The following is a 19,818-nucleotide window of genomic DNA, read 5'->3' on the forward strand; positions in this document are numbered from 1 at the left end:
ATCAGGATGATCGGGCATTGACAGCAATGCAGTACAGCTCAGAAATCTGGAGAAGGACCTGGAGGAGTCTGATTTGCAGAATATTTTGTGAAAAAACATTATTTTGTTACTTTCTGATACTGTGCATCCTTAGTTTATATGCTATAAATAGGTAGTTAAAAATTATATTGACAACAAAAAATATAGAGAGACAATATTTCTTCGCATATAATAGGTGTTTATTAAATACATTTGATGAAAACCTACCTAAAAAAGAAAAAGAGCAGTCTTACATATAAGTATATTTGGTAAATCTGGCCCTTGTGGCATTTTTACACATAAGAACCACTGAAACCAAATGGCAATTACTCTTAATTTCAAATATTTAATTTCATTGCATAAACACTCCAAGTAAGAATATTTTGAGTTTTTAAATCAAAGTATTATTTAAATGAATTTTTTACAGCATGATACTTGATTCCATAGGGCCGTTTATTTTCAAAAGAATTATTTTTAAAGTCGGCTTTATGGAAAATTTCAAACATAACAAAAGTAGAGAATAGATTAATGAACTCTCTCTGTGGCCAATCTTAGCTCATCTCCAGTTTTCTCCACCATCAATGGATTATTTGGAAGTATGTCCCAATGTCAAATCAATTTACTAATAAATATTTATAAATCTTTTATTAGAAAAGTCCTTTAGAAAAAATAAAAGGTTTATTCTTAAGTCACTTTAATTAGTACAGACCAGTCAATCCTTTTGAGCCTCATGAATGTGAGATTGTTGCTCAGGACAGAAGCCACCTCTGGATGCTGGAGACTCATTTTTCATGATATAACCAAAATCATTCTCAGGAGTTAGCTTTCCACCAAAACAACACCGGCCTGCGAGATCTTCCACAGGTTCTTTGAGTACAGCTCCGGAGGTGGGCAGCTGTGCAGACAACTTTTCTACTACAACAACAAGTGTGGATTTCTAAATATCACATCCAAACAGAACTAAGTATGAAAAATCAAGGTCCCGAAAGACATACGGTTGCATCTTAAATCAACATTGTGTGAGGTTTGGACGCCTCACTGCCAAATTAAGTACAATTACTTATGCGTTGTTCAGCAACGAGAAGATGCTTTAAAATCAGTGAACTATCACAGGATTACAGGCAGAAACCTCTGACCTGCTCAAGGACAGTGTTGGTAAATTGCCATTCTCTGCTCCTGGTGTTTGAGACAGAAGTTTTGACACCATCTTCATTTAATCTGTGATGCATTCTAATGAAATTGCGGCCTACGAAATCGGTCCTCCTCGTGCGGATGTCTACATCCCATCGTGGGATGCAGGGCTTGACATCCCGGAGGCTTCCTGCCTCCATGCAGGCTCTACTAGCAGTTTATCCGTGCCGAGCTGTTAATCTTTCTCACTCCCCAGCCGCTTTGCTTTCTCTCCATGGTGATTTATTTGTGAGGGGTGGTGGCCTGAGGCTTCATGAAAATTATAAAGGGCGTGGAGAGCAGGCACATAGTTTACTGATGTGTAGTTGAGTGCACTCCTGCCTCACATAAAGGTCTCCCTCCTGTGAAAGGGAGGAATTCCGCTGCCTTCTGGAACCATTTTAAATCAACCCTAAGTTTCCCTCATTTTCCAAATGAGTAAGTCCTCGGGGAAGACGAGCTTCACATCCCCAGAGAAGCAAGCTGTCCATTTATCACTAGGTGGCTATCAGGCGAGGATGAGCTGTGGAAACGGCTCCCACTACCCCATCAGTGAACCTGAGCTTTCACGTAAGGAGAGTAGATCTCTCTGTGAGAAAAGGACATTTTCACCCAGTTCCTGGCCCTGCTGCAGTAAAGGAGAGTAGCTGTGTTTGGGACTGGCCACTGGACATCGCAGTGTTTCTAATTCCCCAGGTGTGCAATAGAAATAATACTTTGTCTATCTCCGCTTGGAAATGAGCTTTCAAGCGGAGTGAATTGATCAGTAGCCACACGTACCTATGTTAAGAGCACAGAGCTCTCCGTCTTCTATGTTAAACTGGACAGTTGAAAAAAATGCCTAGTATTTGTTGTGAATGTGGTGACATTTTTCTCCTGGTTGACGGCACCTCCTCTCTCTAAATGCCCAAGAATTCACACGGGGAAATTGTGCAACCAGGGACCCATAAGCAGGACTTGCATTAACTTGTAGAGCTAATTCCCTTGTAGTCATCCAAAAAGCATTCGCTTAATGGGAGCACGGGGCTTGCCACGGGGAATCCAAAGCAGAGGGAAAGAAATCAGTGCGCCCTGCCCCGTCCAGACAGTGCGGGGGGCAGGTGGGTCCACCCCATTTCAATGAGAGGCTGTACATGGAGGCTATAAACCAGGAACGGGTCCGCCACTGAAGCCCAAGCGGCCCGTGAACCCCAGGGGTTTGCTTGTGCCTTGTTTGGGGACAGGTTGCACAGACTTCATCACAAGGTGTCGGTGAGCAGGGCGCGGTGCGGGCGCCGCTGCGGCAGATGCGCACAGCTGGCGTGCTTGGCAGCCCAGAGAGGAAGAGCGTGACGGCTGCAGTCGAGGAGAGCCTCACGCCGGCGCTGGCACGTGGGCAGGAAGGGTGACGGGTACAATGGTGGGGCGCGGAGCTAGCTTCCCGGGTGCAGAGGGAAGCCGGTATGGCAGCCAGAGCGGCCCACGTGTGGTGAGCCCTGCCTCTGAACGTGAGTCCAGGGTACCTGGGCCTTTCAGCATCCGGCCATGAGCCTTGAAGGAGAGAGAGAGGGAAAACAGAGGGCGCATGGAAGCAGGGGCAGGATGAGCTTCCGACCTGGAAGCTCCACTGCAAGGCCTGGAAACACCGCCAACGTCCCTCTTCTGTCCCGCGAGAATTCAGCATCAACCCTTAGGATCTCCCCTACAGGGTAAGAGCCAAAGGAAGAAAGAGAACCGAACCGGTAGTAGCAATTCTGGGTATGTGCATGTGACCTCAGAGAATGGGAACTAATCAGGAACGCTCTGGAACATTGGTCATGGTGTTCTGTTGATAGTATTAATAGCTAATGTGTGTAAGTGGCTCTTTCCGGTCGGCCAGGCATGCAGACGTCCCTCTTCTCCCCGGGTCCTGTCTGTGAAGCCGGAGCAGCAGCTGTCAGCCTCTCCATCCACCAATGAGCAGTCGTCGACTTTGAGGGATGAAGTGATTTTCCCATAATCGCAGAAACTGGTCAGTCCCAGAGTCAGGAACCAAACACGTCTCTGTTCTCCCAGACCCTGGGTCCTTTCTACTGTGGCATCCTTAGTCTCCAAAAAACAATTAAAGTGTAAAAATGATACCCAGTCCCTGTCTCAGAAAGTAATTCCTTTCTGAAGTTAAACTCCTTACCAGGAAAAGATATGGGAAGAGGACGCATAAAACTTTTCTTTTTGTAAAAACAAAAAAGCAAAAGGCCACATAAAACTGTTGTAAATGTTCCTAAGGGACACACAAGTGTCGGTTTTGAGCTGAGGGCATGTTCCTTGAGTGCCCCTTCGCCTTGTCCTCACCTTCTTGATAAAACCCTTTCTACTCTCTGGTCCCACAGACTGTCCTCCCTAGTGTCAGGGACCCACAGCACACAGGTTGGGCCAGAATAATTCCTCACGTTCAAAAGGATTGCTTGCTTGCTTTCTGTCTGCCTTTGACTCAGACTCTGTGAGGTTTTGCTTGGGAACGGTTCCTAATTACAGGTGAGCAATCGCTCACAGCAGTTGTTTTCACTTGCAAAGCGCTCACCCAGCATCTTTCCTTAAGGAAGTATTTGACTCTTCGGGATGTGAGTGTCCGTCCTGGGGGTGGAGCGTCTCAGATGCCTGCTCAGGACCAGCCAAAAAGTAAAGCTGTAGTGACCTCTCATCCTGTCCCGGGGCCACGCCAAGGGCTGCACAGATGATCAGAAGTGGTTCTCAACAGCCAGCATGATTGGGGCGGGAGAAAGGCACACCCACAAAAGCCCTCCTCATCTGCGTCTCTATGGCAACTTTTTATTTCCTAAGTTACGTGGCTATAGAGACAAAAATATAGATAATGGCAAAATTAGAAACATGGCTGAAAAAAAAAAAATAGTGTCAGGCCCGTACGCAGAGCCCCTCAATAAATGTTTGTTGGGAGAATCTTAAACTCAGAAGTCTCCTGAGCTTGGTACTTCCACTAGGCACAGCTGCTTCATTCTTCTTTGAAACCCAGGAGCCAAACCAACCGGAGAGTTGTGACAATTAAATATTTAGATCAACCTGATCAACAAGTTACCCTTTGACTAGTGTGAATTATCCTGGGAAATTACCTTAACGTCTTGGCTGTGAGTCTACAGCTGCCAGCATGCCTTCAGACCAGAGATAGGTATCTTGCACAAATTGTTCATCATTTTTGAGATGGGCCGGAAGAGGCAGAGAAGCCATCCCAGCTCGGCTGTTCTCTAATGCACAGTCAGTGGGAGGAGACTCTTTTGCACCTGGAATTCTGGAAAAAAGGGCAGTCTTTTCAGAAGTGGATTATCTTTCCTAACCAGTAAATATTTTTCATACCATCAACCCGTTAAAGCAAGCAGCCATTGTGTGTTGGGGGTCTCTAGACTAGATTTTGAATTAAATGCCCACTGGGGGCTCCAAAGAGAAACCCAGTGCTTTATCCTCTAAGCCACTCAGCAATTCTCCCCAAGCAAGTTAATAAAGACCTTCCTGGCTATCGGCATCTCATTATTGCCACAGAATACAATATCCCGGGGTTTTCTTCCCTTTGTGAAGAAACTCTTAGAAGTGACAGGGTACATGGAAAGTTTTCCTAAAGAGGAGCTGGACCACTGCCATGTTCTCTCTCTCCTTAAGAGGATTGGAAGAGAAAAAGCTGTTTCTTAATTACCTAAGAGTGTTTAGGTTCTTTAGGCTGACTTGAATCATTTTTATGATTAATTCTCAGATTAGCCTAGAAAATTCCTCACCACCTGAGAGCCAGCTATATGCGATGTCACTCTACCCACTGCCCTACCCCATGAGTCAGCAGCTATCGCCTCACACCCGCTGTGTGTGAAGCTTCTCAGACCTTTTTCTATGCTGGTTTTCACTTCTTTCTTTTTCTGGTTTCTCCTTGAAACCAGAAATGTTCATACTTAGACATTGTACACTGACAATATACTGGGCAATTGCAATTTTACATTCACTAATACATGTTAATCGTAATAAGCCAATCAACGACAATCTAGTTCGCTTTCCTCCCCACACAGGTGACTTGGTCCTAAAATATGCAGGGACCAAAGCATGGCAGACATGAACAGGAGCCTAGATGACACACGTTTACAATGCAACACTCACGGTAGTATACCTGAGAACTTGTGTATTACCAAAGTCCTGCAAAACCTACAAAAGAGCTTCTTCACACCCAAAACTCTGACTCATGATCAAACATACCCTTCCCCCCACCCCTCCCCTGGCCAAAATGTCCATTTTAAAGAATGGAAGAATTGGCATGTGCGCTGTACGTACAACAGGGTAATTCCCAAGCAAATAGGCATGTTTTCGATCTTAGTTTTATTATTCTCCTTTGATGTGGAAAGATCCAGGAAGGAGTAAGTAAGAGACAGAAGACTTGAGCAAAGCAGTGGGTGAAAACTATCCCTATTCAGACATTTCCACGTTACTGAAAAGGGAACCAAAGCTTGCAGCCCTTAAATTACTTACTGAAGTCACATCTGTTGGAGTTAGGTTTGCTTAATTCCTGTTCTCAGGTGAGATCACCAGCCGGACGGGGCCAGGCTGGTTTTAGAAGCAGGATGGAGGGCACATACAGAGCACAAATGACTAATTTAAAGTAGCCTAACGCCCACAATACTCTTTCCAGTTCACATGTCCTTTTTCAAGTAAATAACCAATGCCCAGCAGCAGATTCTCTAGAGCAGAAGAGTATAGTTTTTTTTAAATTTTCATGAGAATTATATTGACTTTATTTTGTCTCTTGGTATTTAACCACCTTTATATATAGCTTGTAATGGAGCCCCTCCTGGATTTTTAATAGAAACTTGTGTTAAGAATAACTACTTCATGGACCTAGAGATTATCATACTAGGTGAAGTAAGTCAGAAAGAGAAAAACAAATATCATGCGATATCACTTATACGTGGAATCTAAAATATGACACATGAACTTATTTACAAAACAAACAGACTCGCAGACATAGAAAACAGACTCATGGTTACCAAAGGGGAAAGGGGGGGGGCGATAAATTAGGAGGTTGGGATTAACAGATACACACCACTATATATAAAATATATAACCAACAAGGACCTACTGTACAGCACAGGAATTCTACGCAGTATCTTGTAATAACCTATAAGGGAAAAGAATCTGAAAAAGAATATATATATATATATATAACTGAATCACTTTGCTGTACACCTGAACCTAACACAGCATTGTAAATCAACTATACTCCAATATAAAATAAAAATTTTTTTAAAAGACTGAAAGAAAGAATAACTACTTCAGTCCTTGAGAAAAATATGTTACCTACATTTGCTCCATTTCAGGGACACCAGCTTTTGTGCTCCCATCGTAACATGCTTTCTGGTGCCTTCTGTCCGTCCCCTACCCACCGCATGAAACTTAGCACAACCAGAGATTTGGTTGAATTGCATATGTGTCAAACGAGACAGTAAAACTCTAATGGCTGGCGTTCATTTCACTGATGTAGTTCACTTACCCAGGCTGGAAATCGTGTCTAATCTCCAGAGGCTGGGACAGCGACACGGGGGCAGAGCCACTGGGCTTCTGTGTGGTGATGAGGGATTATAAAAATGTCTTTTTAATCTGATGATCATTAGAAAACCCAGCGATGTGGTCCAGCTGCTAATCAGAGAGCATTTCCATTGCTGCAGGGGTCGAATCCATCTTAAGGAACCCTCTGTTATGATTTTAAGGGAAAGGTTCCATTTTTTCAGACAATAAAATCATTCTATGACATCGCCCCCAAGACACAAAGTCCTTTTCAGGATTAAAAAAATCGGAGGTTAACTTCAGGCAAAATGATTCAATGAGCAACAATATTTTGTGTTGCTGTTTGCTACTTGCCTCAAGTTTTCAAAGAGGTTTGGAAAAATCATTAAATGAGAAGGGCAGGCTTCATTCATTTATTCAAAATATGCATTGAGGGTGTGTTTTGTGTAGGGCATTGTACTTAATTGTATGGATTTTGAAAGTAAAATATGGGATCTTCTCAGAAGCAGCTCATAGCAGGGAAACACGAGAAATCCGAGGTACCCAGGCAGCAAGAAACATTGTCCTTGAAGATACTGTTTAGGTTTCTCAAACTGCTTACCCTTAATGCTTGTGAAATGCTGCATTTTTATTCAATTCATTCTACTCTCTTTCATTTTTAAATGCTTATCGTGACCCACTAAATTGATTTTCCAACCCATAAATATATCCTTTGAAACACTGATCTGGAAGGTAGGATTTATCTGGAGGGAAGGAGGAGGGTGAAACCAAAACAGTGAGAGAAATAGGCTGAGACCAGTGCATCTTGCACTGAAAGGAGGAGGGTTTATGCAAGGACATGATGGCATCGCCAAGTGATGTTTTGGAGGAACTACACCAGGGTGTGTGAAAAGGGTTTTTCTATATTCATGTACTTGTAAACATATATACTTTACAAATGATGGATGAGAAATGCTTAGTTGTGGGCACATGAGGATGGGACCGTCACCTCCTGACTGGCTCCGAGGGGCTTTCTTCCTGTAGTTCTGGGTGAGATGAAAGCCATTGAGATCAGCTCGGACTTTCCCTCAGTGTCCCTCCCACTGTCCCATCCTTCCCGCGTGGCCGACATCTCTGTGATGTGACACTGCCACTGCGACGGCTCCGGAGACATTCAGTCACAGGCACAAGGAATTAGTAGTGTCCACCCGTCTACTTCCGGAAAGGACACAATCATGGGAGCCATCAAAGAAACAGGCCACGTGGCTTGAGGAGAATTCTGACGAAACTTTAAGTCTGTAGAGATATTTTTAATCTGTTATGTAAGGCCTCAGAGCTGCCACCTAGCAGCGACCCGAGGTGGGCAGTGGGGCTGATCTACAGACGTGCAGGGCACCGGCAGGCTGTTAAAATGTGGCCATGTCTCTGCACCAGTGGAAATCACTGCCGTCCTGAGCCCTCCGGGGTTCCCAAGCCCCAGCCCCGGGGGTCTTGCCCCAGGCCTGCCCTGTGTCCTCCTCGTGAAATGTGCCCACAGGCAGAGGCTTGAGGTGTGTGGCTCCTGCCTGTTTTCATTGGTCCTGGCTTGTGACCTTGGGGCTCTTAAATATCTGGGGTGGATAAAGTTTATAATTAATTCTGAACAAGGATTTTGAAAAGACTCAGTATACACCGCTGCTTTTTGGTTTTTAACTTTTGCTGATTTTACTGGTTCCCTCTGACCCGGCTGCAACTACATCAGTGAAATGAATGCCAGTGTGAGAGTTTGTCTCGTATGACATGTAAGTGATTCAGCCATGTCTCTGGTTGTTCTGAGGTTCACGTGGTGAAGGTAGGGGACGGACAGAAGGCACTAGAACAGCATGTTGCGACGGGAGCCCAAGCTGGTGTCCCTGAAATGGAGCAAACGTAGATTATATATTTCTCAAGGACGGAAGTAGTTGTTCTTAAACAATTTAGCTAACTATTAAAAATCCAAGAAGGGCTCCAGGACGAGCTAAATATAAAGGTGGTTGAATACCAAGAGACAAAATAAAGTCAATACAATTCTCATGGAAATGAAAACATAAATGAATGCGCAGTTCTTATTCTAAAGGGATCTGCTGCTGGGTGTTGGTTGTTCCCCTGAGAAAGGATGTAGAACCTGATGGAGGTGTCTTGGGGGCACCCTCCTTGTTTATTTCAGGTGGTAGGTATTACCAGTCTCCCATCCATGTGACACCATACAAGTGTCAACAAATACCAAAAGCTCCCAATAAAAGAAAAGGAATATCGTCCACTCCACCTGTGCTTTCTGGAGAAAAGCACACACCTAAACCAGGACATACCCTGTCAACCTAGTGCAGCTGTGCAGGTGTGGCGTTCCAGGCCTCCTGGATTTATGTTACCACCTGGCATTGAGGAAATGTAAAAATACCAGCTATATAAATACCCGCGTGACCCATGAGATTAGACACGAGGAATGGGTCTCCGGGCCAGGCCAGCTTGTTGTTTAGATGTTGCATATTCAGCTCATTATAGGGGAGGTGAGCTCCAGGGAAAGGAGAGGGTGGCCATGCTTCTTCCCGCGATGGCAGGGACAGGAGAGTTGGGCCCAAAAGGAGCCACAGCTCGTCAAACTGAAAAGAAAGTTGACACAACATAATTCTCTGTGCCTTTTTGGGTTCTGCAAACCTTATTTATACTGACAGTCATTTTTTAGCTTTACTATGAGTACATTCTTGCCCTGCTCAGCACATATGTTGTTGAAGATATCACTCTATTTCCTGCCTCGGTTGGTGTTTTTAGCACAAAACATCTCCTAAGACTTGGCAGGGGATTGGGTGGCGGGAGCTAAGGCGGGGTGGGCAAGGAAGCCCTTTCCTTCCACCCGACTTAACCCCAAGCGTGCGTCTTGGTGACACTTTCCCCCGCAGAAGACTGCTCAACACACAAGGTCAAGAGCCATCTTGATCTATTCGAGAATGATGAATTCATAAGGGGTTTATAAAAAGTAGGGAGGAACACCGGGGGCCGGCTCTAGCCTCTCAGGGTAAGAAGCAAGTCCAGCTAATACGTGTTCTCAACCCACCCATCCTCGCCAGTCGCCGCAGTTTTGTATTTTTCTGCTTCTTGAGTAATCAGTTCTTACAGCCATATGACCATGTTGTGGAATGCGGCTGCCACAAGAGTCATTGCATGGGGACCTCGTGTGGTCCCTGACACCAGTAGACACGGAAGCCCTCTCTTGATCCATTTCTGGGACTGTTAGCAAAGGGGTGATGAAGTCTGGTTCACGTGGCTCAGGCCAGTTAGGATCCTGCCGTTCAAAACACACGCCCCTTCCGTGTGCCCTCCTGACCACACCCCTTTGATAATGTGCCCTCTGCTGACATCTATCTCCTTACACAGCGCCACACGTGAAATCTCTCTTCCTGTTTGAGTTTAGGGCCAGCCACTGTGTCTACCTGAATCCCTACCCTTGACATTTGTCTTTCTCTTGAGGCGATCTGCCAAACGTCTGGGTTATACTCTCACGGATAAGAAAAAAGTCTTATTCATGTCCTAGAAGCCTATTAGAGTGCAGGGGGCCTGGGGAGTGATCTCTAGACCCTTATTTTTGTGTGTGTGTGTGTTTTCCTCATGTGCAATAATGGAAGATTTCAGAGAAATAGGAGATTTAAAAGGCATTGTTCCTTGGAACTCAAAGTAGATTTGGTTTAACACAAGCTGGATGCCGATTTCGGGTCTGAGCGGTCCTGCCCACGTGTAGTGACACACCATCTATGTGTGTCTGTCAGCAGAGTCGAGCTGCGACTTCTCAATTTTAGAAACGAGAGGCTGAGAAGCAGCAGGACCATGCCAGGCTCCTGTCCCAGACTTTGTGCTTTTCCTTAATGCCAAATAGGAAAAAACAAGCACATTCCTCCCTGCAGTAGCCTTTCTGAAGAGGAATTTTCCTATAGAGTTGCGGAATGAATGATAGCCAGCATGAGTAATGAGTTTAAAATGTATTTTCACATTTTTTATGCCTTGCATAGCACTCTCAACCTTAAATCAGTCAAACAGCTATAGTTTGTTTTTCTCTTGCGTTCCAGAAACCTGGATCTCAATCTCATCCGTTTCCAAAATACACCCTAAAGCTATCTCAAATCCAGGTAACCAAGAGAGAAGTGATGTTTTTAAGCATTCTTCTTAAAGAAACACTCCATCGCTCAGTCCTTCCTCATTCTCCTTGACCTTTCTGTGGCATTTGGCACCGTCAGCCCCGCCCCTGCTTCAAGAAGCCTTTCCCCTCTGCCAACCACCCACCCTCCCATCCCGTGTGCTCCCCCCTCCATGCGTACACCTGACCGTTCGCGTCCACTATCACGTGTGCGCTGCCGTCTGCCTCTTTACTTGTAGGAATGTCACTTTTCCTGGAAGAGATCCTCCCTCCCGAGAGATTTTTCAGTCTCCCCTAGAAATTATCTTTTCAGTCCTAACAAATGCTCTTGTTCAAATCATCGCCACTCGGTTTAACCCTTGGGTAGGCGGCTGTCACTTCAGAATCCACGTTCGCAGCCCTACCCGCACCCTCATCGCTGGTCCTGGCTTACTCCCAGTGCCTGGGCTCCCAGGGGTCTGTAGCTCAGTGAAACCCCACTCGCACTCCTCCTGCAGCTGCCCGAGTCGAAATTCTCACTGCGTTTCCGTTTCCAGTCTCTCTTCGAAGCTGGTCAGCTGTACACGTTTGTTGCTGGATGAATAACACTTTACAGGTACATCCTCCTTCCGGGCACACCCTCACTCAGATGCCTGCTGGACCTCCCTGGGTGATGCCCTGGAAGGGCCAGGCTCCTCCCACACCCCAGGGCAGCGCTGGGGCAGAGCCCCCGAGGCGCTCACGCTGCTGCTCTACATTGTGGCTTCCTTTTCCCTCCTCCTCGCCACATTCTGTCCCTGCTTGCAAATCCAGTGTTTTCTCCCCATGCCCGCCCTGCGGGGCTCACCTGGCCACTGAAGCCCCCGCCCCTCCTGTGGATCCCTGGGCATTTGCACGGCTTTTCTTCCTGCCCCTGGTCTGCTGCTGAAGGTGCTCTGGATGCGATCACCTTCGAGTTGATCACCTTTTGTGTCGAGTCACCATCCAGAAGCCTGAGAAGAGGCACCTGTTAGGATGCACCCTGGATCTCCTGTACATGTTGGCATTTTAAGTGTCAAAGGCTTTAACACACAGACACGAAACCCAGCCAACATTAACTCAGCTGGGTAGAATGAGTATCCCACAGTGACTATTACAGATTATTCATCCCTGAATCCCCCGAGATAGCTGGACAGTCATCTGTGCTTTTTCTTCTTGCACTTCGTCAATTGTTTCCATACATTCCTGTCATTTATTGTGTCTTAGCACCCCTGTAGAATGGGAGCATTTAAGGAATCATTTCTTTTAGGTATATATTTCTAAAAGCTCTTGGCTAATACTTCGCATACCATTTGAACTGTGTAGGACTTCGGAATTACACGCTCCATCCCTGGAGACGCCTCCTGGTGTAGAGGAGGAACGTGGTTGGCCCTCGGCTCATCACTTTGCATTCAGCTCACACAAAGCCCCCAGAGTGGCCGCCAACCCAAGGGCATCTCACTGTTTCCCAGGGATGGACCAGCCCCTGTGCCTTTTGCCACTTTCCTCTGCCTGTAGATTTGGAGGGAGTTCTCTGAGTCGCTCACCGCACACACGTGTTTCTCGAGCGCCCCAAACTTATTCAAGGAGTCATCTTCCTCCCTAGTAAGAAGCTTCTCTCCTCCCCTGAATATCTTTGCATCCCTTTCCTGAGAGAAGTTCCTCTGCTTAGCCTCTGTCTCCCAGCAAAACCCTGCTTCCTCTCCTCTTCCAGGCATGTCCCCTTCCGTGAACTTACACCTCTGACACCCAGGTAAACTTGCCCTCCAGTCCTGTGACCGGTGAAGAGTTGGGCTTTTTCTGCTCGGACATTGCCCTGAGGATCGTGTAAAACAGCAGCAAGCTTTCACGGAGTATCAGTGAGAGCCAGACGTCATGCGCCCTTGTCACCTTATTCAGTGACATCTCCCAGCGAGAGTCAAGTCCTAGGAGGCAGGACTGGATCAGATGCATTGAGGCCAGGACCCTCTATGTTTGGGACAGGTTCTGGGTTTTTTTGTTTTCAAGAAATTGAAACTTATGCAATTGGGGGAAGGAGAAACTTCTTTAAGAAAAAGAAAAAAAATGACCAAAATTTAGGGAGCAAAGTGGACGTTTATTTAAAATGAGAAGATAAAGCAAAGCAAAATACTCATTGTTCTGTGCTTAGAACAGTGCCTGCGCACACTAGATGCTCAATAAAGCTCTGTTGAGAGAAAAAGAAAGAAGGAGAAGTAACAAAAAAAATCACTACAACAAGACTGCTGTAGAAATTTTGTCAGAAAAAGCTGTTAGACATACAGATGTTAACTGTGGGTGCTTTGCTTGACTCCCACGGGCCTCAGCAGTGGTCTTTGAAAGTGGCGTGCGGTCTGGAGCCTCCCCTGTAGACTTGGGGTCAACCAGCTTCCACCCGTCTCCAGCCGCCAAGATTCCAGGAGTCAACACTGACCAAATCGATTATAATTTCCTGACATTCGACATCGTAAAACCATGTAAAGTAAGACTTTAAAAAAAAGCAACTATGCATGAACATTGTGTATTTGTAGGACAATAATGACGTAATTATCAGTGGTAATTAGTGGGAAAATAGTGAAAACATGAAATCTCCTACCGTCGGTCAGGAATAGATTTCCAATATTCACAAGTGTTTTCTTCTCCAAGTTAACGCTCTTAGGTAGAAATCAAACAGCTCTGGCCCTTTGATTTTGTTTGTTGTTTAAAAGCTATGACATTATTATTAACTCTATTCCCCACCCTGTACATTTCATACCCGTGACTCATTTATCCTGTAACTGGAAGCTTCGGTTCCTCTCAATCTCCCTCACCTATTTCTCTAATCCCCTGCCACCCTTCCCTCTGGCAACTACCTGTTTGCTCTCTGTATCTATGACTCTGTGTCTGTTTTGTTATGTTTGTTCATTTGTTTTGTTTTTTAAATTCCACATAAAAGTGAAATCATACAGTAATTTGTCTTTGTCTGTCTGACTTATTTCACTTAACATGATACCTTCAAGGTCTATCCATGTAGTCACGAATGGCAAGATTTCCTTCTTTTTTATGGCTGAGTAGTATTCCATTGCATATATGTACCACATCTTCTTTATCCATTCATCCATCAGCGAGTTGCTTCTGTACCTTGGCTATTGTGTCTTGTCCAGTTTAACACTCTTAGGTAGAAAGCAAACAGCTCTGGCCCTTTGAATGAGTAAAACATGTTTACCACACACACTGAAATTTCCTTACCTAAAAATGTTAAATAAGTGGAGATTAGAACTCAAGGCATATCATTAACAGTGGAAATCCTTCTATATGTTTCCAGTAATCTCATGTGAATGGGGAGAAATGATTACTGTGTTGTATGATTTCTCTGTAACAAGTCACATGAATTCTTCAGTTAGTAAACTTGTCAACTATTTCGCAGTTACACAGAGTGTGGTTTCTTTAAGAAAGTGGATTTTTTTATAGCAATGTTGTTGTATTCATTCATTTATTATTCATTCTTTTTTCTCTTTCTTTCAACAAATACTTATTGAGCACCTACTATGTGCAGGCACCCTTGGAGGCACCAAGATTGCATTTAAACTCATGGTGTCGATTTTCTGGAAGGTGGAGACAGAAAACAAACAAACGCTTGAAGCGTAACATGTCATGTGGTGAGAAGGACCATGTAGAAAGCTAAAGCAAGTTGTGAGGGCAGAAATTGACCTGGGGAAGGGAGAGGGGTGCTGTTTTCCAGAAGGTGGTTGGGAAGGCCTCTCTGCTCAGGATAGTTTGCGTGGAGCCCTGAACAAAGCGCAGAGCCCCCGGGCTCACTCCGGGAGAGTGAGAGGATGGGTGGAGGGATGCAGAGAATCTGGTGGGGCTGGGGAGGGGTGTGGTAGATGGGCAGCTGGAAATGAGGTCCAAGGCGAGCAGGGAGCGGGGTCCGGGAGGGTCTCTCAGCCTCAGGAAGCCTTTGGATCATGACCTGAGCAAAATAAGAAACCAGTAGAGAGATGTGAGTGGGAAATGGCATGAACTGACTTAGCTTTTTCTTTTAAATTAAAAAAAAATTGTTTTTCTTTTGGCTATGCCACGTGACATGTGGGATCTCAGTTCCCCGACCAGGGATCGAACCAGCGCCCCCTGCAGTGGAAGCGTGGAGTCTTAACCACTGGACCGCCAGGGAAGTCCCATGACTTAGCTTTTAAAGCAGGGTTTGTCAACCTCGGGCCTACTGACATCCCAGGCCAGATGTCTTGTCCCCCGGTCTTCATCCTGGAGGCCTGTCCTGTGCGTTGTAGGGGGTTTTGCAGTATCCCTTACCTCTCCCCACTAGATGCCAGTAGCACCCACCTCCCCGCTGTGACAACCAAAAATGTCTCCGACAGTGTCAAATGTCATCTGGAGAGGTCGGGGTGGGGGTGGGGGCAGGCGTGGGGTGCAGTATCATCTCCTATTGAAAACCACAGTTTTCAAAACATCACACCCACCCAGCCTGATACTCTGGTTATATAAAAGCTAGCACTGGACTACGGAATTGTTTGTGCATTCATATTTCGAGATTTGGTAGAATTGTCTCGTTCGATTAATGCTCAACTTGAATGTGCCTTCATTGCATACTTGTGTTCAATCATCATATCTTAATGTAAAGACCGAGACCGTATCTTTGAGTCACATCCCCCGATGTGATTCATCTTTCCTGTACCTGTGAGAACAGCACCAGGAAGTCGGGGGCGGTCACAGAGAAACCCTGTTCACAGGCTACAAGAGAATTCCACAGGAATTCGAATTAGCTGATGTTACGATGCACCCAGCAGAAGGCTGCCCCTGAACTACACAGGCCACTGATTTCACAAGATGCAGAGATACAAAAAGACTCAGACACACCCTTAAATCTCTATGTGGAATTTTCCAGCCTTCACTTCCCTACTTGTTTGCTTAGATTCATTGAGAATCTCAAATATTTTCTTTTGATGTGACTTTTCTTCACCCTCAAAACCCTGATGACCACGGCTTGGAGGCATGAACAAACTTGATGACTGTATTTGCTCTGTATTGTTTTTTTTAATTTTCCACAAAATGTGTGTCCTGTACCTGCACTTTTATAACCAAGCCTTCTTCAGACTTCATGCCAGGGTCCTCTTGACGGGATGCCGTTGCAATTCCTTCGGTGTTTAAATAATGGGTGTACTTTTGACGAGGAATGTTGCAACCATTCTTGCATGAAACTGACAACTTTACAGCAAAATCAAATTTTTGAGAGTCAAAACCTCATTGGGGTTGAATCGAGAAATGAACAAGTTGGGGGACAGACTCTCGTGCACAGGTTCAACGTGGAGTCAGGGCGTTTATGAGAAGAGACTGACACAGAATGTAGTAACCAAGAATCCCTCGGTTAATATTCATGAATAAGCATAACCCCAAAGTGGCGATGTTGATATTGATGTCGCAACTTTATTTTGGTGGCTAGAGGACGGTTTTTCAAGCTGGGGTTCCCAGTTCATTACCACTGAGGCACGGCTGATAAAGGCACAGAAAAGAAGCTGCTTTATTCTTTACATCAGCAAAGGAAATAAGGAAGAAAGCCTTTACTGAAGGGGCCAAGCTGAAGAATGAGTGTGGGTGGACGGCAGAGCCATGCACGACTCGATCTAAACCCAGCGGCAACACCGGCTCACTGGGAAATGTTTGAGGGTAGATTCACCTCCCCAGGCCCCAGTGACCTCATCTCAAAAACAGGCGAGGGAGTGACAGCTCTTCAGAATTGTTAGGAAAATGAGGACTAAGTCAAGTCCCACCTCTAGCAGGGGATTGGCGCATAATAAACATGCAGGAGATGGTAATTACCGTAAGAACAGTGTGAATAATTGTCATCAGGTTGACCACTTATTCTTCCGTCTTAAGAAGGACTCGCTCCCTTATTCCAATCCAGAGCCATCCTTGGGATAGGCAGACATGCGCTCTTACGATAAAAACGTAGAGAAAATTTTAGTAGATAACGTAAGGGTCACAGCTTAAGTTTTGCGACACATTTTAAAACATTTCTTGGCCACAAGTGAACCTGCTGATTGGAAATATGAAAATATTTTTTTTAACTTTAATAGCAAAAATGGAGGGTTCGACTATAATTTACATATAGCAGTTGTTTATGAGATAGAAATCCATTCTGGGGGAAGCTAGCATCACATATTTGTACCAGGACTTCACACAGTGTCTCAGAGGACGGGGTCCTGTACCGCCAGACCTAAGAGGACATCCCTGTTACCTAGGTGCTATGCCCTGCTTCACACTCCGAGCCTAAACAAGACCCCCTGGAGAAGGTTCCCTGACCCACTGCCACCCAACTGGGAGCCCAGCAACTTCCTTCATCTGCTTGCTTGTTCCTTTGCTTGTTTGTTGTCAATCACGGTCCTGCGGGCGACACTCCAAGCTACCTGTCTACTCATTACTGGACCTCCAGCTAGTGGAGAGAGTCTGGCCAGAGTAAGCATTCAATAAACAACTGAAAGAGTGAAAAAAAAAAAAAAAAAGCTTAAAGAGAAATAAAAGCAGGTGAATGTCTGTGTCTTGAGACAGCTTTAAAACCAAACCTGTTTTACTAATTTTCAGAAGATTATTTTTAAAAAGGCAAAATAGAGTTGACCAAGTTGAATAGATACTCTTTCAGTTCCAGCCTGTTCAATAATCTCTGGCTGTCAAGAGCTAAGATGGTGACGATCACCCGACCTCGCCTTGGCTGCTATTCCCACCTTGGCCTGGCCAAAGCCTTTTCACTTGTTTTTTAAATGCAAGGAGTCTGGAGCTACTCCCTGGGTCGTGGAAATAGAAACTCTTCCACCTGGTTGTCAAAGCCCTGCTCATTTTGCCCTCTTTCTATCTGTCCAGCTCTTCCTTCTCTAAGCCTTGGAACGGCCTCCTGTCTGGGCACACCAGACCTGCTCACTTGTAAAGGAGCGGCCACTGCCCTGCACAGAAGATGCTCTGAGCAAGATTCCTGATGGTGGGGAGGGAAGAGGGCTGAGCAGGGAGAGGGCATCCCAGGCATAGGGAATGCATATCCCAAGCACCAAAACGTGTCAGTGTGAGCATCTGGGTAAATGCTGAGGGCCTGAGTGCTATTTGAGTGCAGGTCTCAAGGGCAAGGGGAGACAGCATCCAGGAGGGAGAGCTAGGATCCTGTCAAGCCCAGCCTTGGAGATGAGCTCTGGGGGGCTGGCCCCCTGCTTCCTTCTGCCATCACGGTGGGTAAACTGTTCCTCCATCTGTAAAATATAATAAAGCATATTACGTTTATTATCCTTTTTGAATAATGTGTTGGCCGAAAACTGCAGAACAGTCTGACTAAGAGATACCCAGAATCTACTGTACACCCACAGACAAGGGGCAGAAGCAACATGGCAAATCCCTGATGTTGAACAGAAATTCCCCGGAGGGTTGGAGCGCTCCTTCCGGCTCTTCAGCCTAATTTGGACAGTGGCTTCTGTGTTCTTCACCTCAGAGAACTCAATACAGCACATGCATTAAACATTTAGGTAATTTTGTTACTGTATAGAATGCAGAAGTAGGGTTTTGAAGTTTAGTATTCCTAAGTGGATAATAAACTTTGTAACAATAGTGAAAATATATTTGTTACATTTTTTTCAAAGCTATAAGGTTGCCTCAACTCAACTAAATTTAAAAACTCAGAAAACTTCTGAACCATGAATATATTGCCATGCTTCTTTTAGGAAATAACCTTCTCAAGATAGGCAGTTCTGTAATGACAAGTAATTAGACATATGACGTCAAAAATTCTGTATAGAATTTCATAATAATGTTTGAAAATAACAAGTTATGAAATTCATTATTGCCACTGAATGCATCCCATTATGTTTAACAGTGTTATGTCAAAATTTGGTGAATATTTTGTAGGCTATACGTTTGATTAAGGGTGATTATTAATTTACTGTTTCAAACATAATTAATGTTTGTTTTCGTAAGTTTTATTATTTCCTTCCACTATTTGATTCAACTTGCTCAGTACACTTTATCAGAAAAGAAGAATTTTTTTTTACAATTTGTTTCAGGTTTTGAAACTAACATGAACCTTACTAGCCGAGATGATCTTGGTACATCAGAAATTGCATCAGAGACCCAAGATAGAAATGCAAATAACCATGGGATTCAATTATCTAATTCACTCTCCAGCGCGATCACTGCTGAAAATGGAAATTCCGTCTCAAACGGTAAGCACTTCTTTACACCCAGAAGTAAATAGATATACGTTCTAAGTTGTATCAACTTTCTAGGGAGAATGGAATTAAAACAAAAATGAAGTAGGCTTAAAAACTGGAAAAGGGTATAAAGTTTGAAATATCACTCTAGGGTGTGTTGTCAACTTATTATTTTCAAGTTAAAGAATTCAAATTGCATTCGGTATTAGTTGACTTTTCAGGGATTTTTATGGAGTATTTGGTCTGTGGAAACCAGTATAAAATGAGACATACTGAGCGGAAGGAGGCAGAAAAATACTCTAACAGTATTTTTAATGAAAAATGTATCTTTTTCATTTCTTTTAAAAATTTATTTTTTATTTTTAAAAATTTTTTTATTGCAATATAGTTGATTTATAATGTTGGTTATTTTCAGGTGTACAGCAAAGTGATTCAGATATATATATGTGTGTGTATATGTGTATGTATATATATGTGTGTGTGTGTGTGTGTTCTTTTCCCTTATAGATTATTACAAGCAATTGAGTATAGTTTCTCGTGCTATACAATAGGTCCCTGTTGGTTATCTATTTTATATATAGCAGTGTGTATATTTTAATCCCAAACTCCTAATTTATCCCTCCCCCTTCCCCTTTTTCTTTTCATACCTCAAAAGTGTGAAGGAAAATACTACTGAAGGAATGGTAAACACCACACTGGCTTTAGGTGTTCGATGTGAGTGTATCAGTGAAGGTATCCTATAGAAACTGGCTTGACTGTGTGTATCCAAAGCCTGTCTAATAGTGACTTAAACAAATAGCTTATTCCTCCCACACTAGAAGAAAC

General features: G+C 44.4%; 1 protein-coding gene and 1 long non-coding RNA gene across 2 annotated transcripts in view; one reads left to right on the forward strand and one right to left on the reverse strand.

The window, feature by feature from the left end:
- The window catches only part of MYO16 (myosin XVI), a 505,456-nt gene that overhangs the window by 453,281 nt on the left and 32,357 nt on the right, over nt 1-19,818 (forward strand). The window contains exon 33 of the mRNA XM_082366214.1: nt 18,847-19,005. Coding sequence (XP_082222340.1) covers nt 18,847-19,005 — 159 coding nt within the window. The remainder of the gene's footprint in view (nt 1-18,846; nt 19,006-19,818) is intronic.
- Nucleotides 575-15,137, reverse strand: LOC309616078. Its single transcript, XR_014237262.1, has 2 exons — nt 4,275-15,137; nt 575-2,718 (listed from the first exon to the last, which is right to left on the reverse strand). It is a non-coding gene; the product is annotated as an uncharacterized lncRNA (long non-coding RNA).

Source organism: Balaenoptera borealis, assembly GCF_965194805.1.
Source record: "Balaenoptera borealis genome assembly, chromosome: 18".
NCBI classification, from domain to species: domain Eukaryota; kingdom Metazoa; phylum Chordata; class Mammalia; order Artiodactyla; family Balaenopteridae; genus Balaenoptera; species Balaenoptera borealis.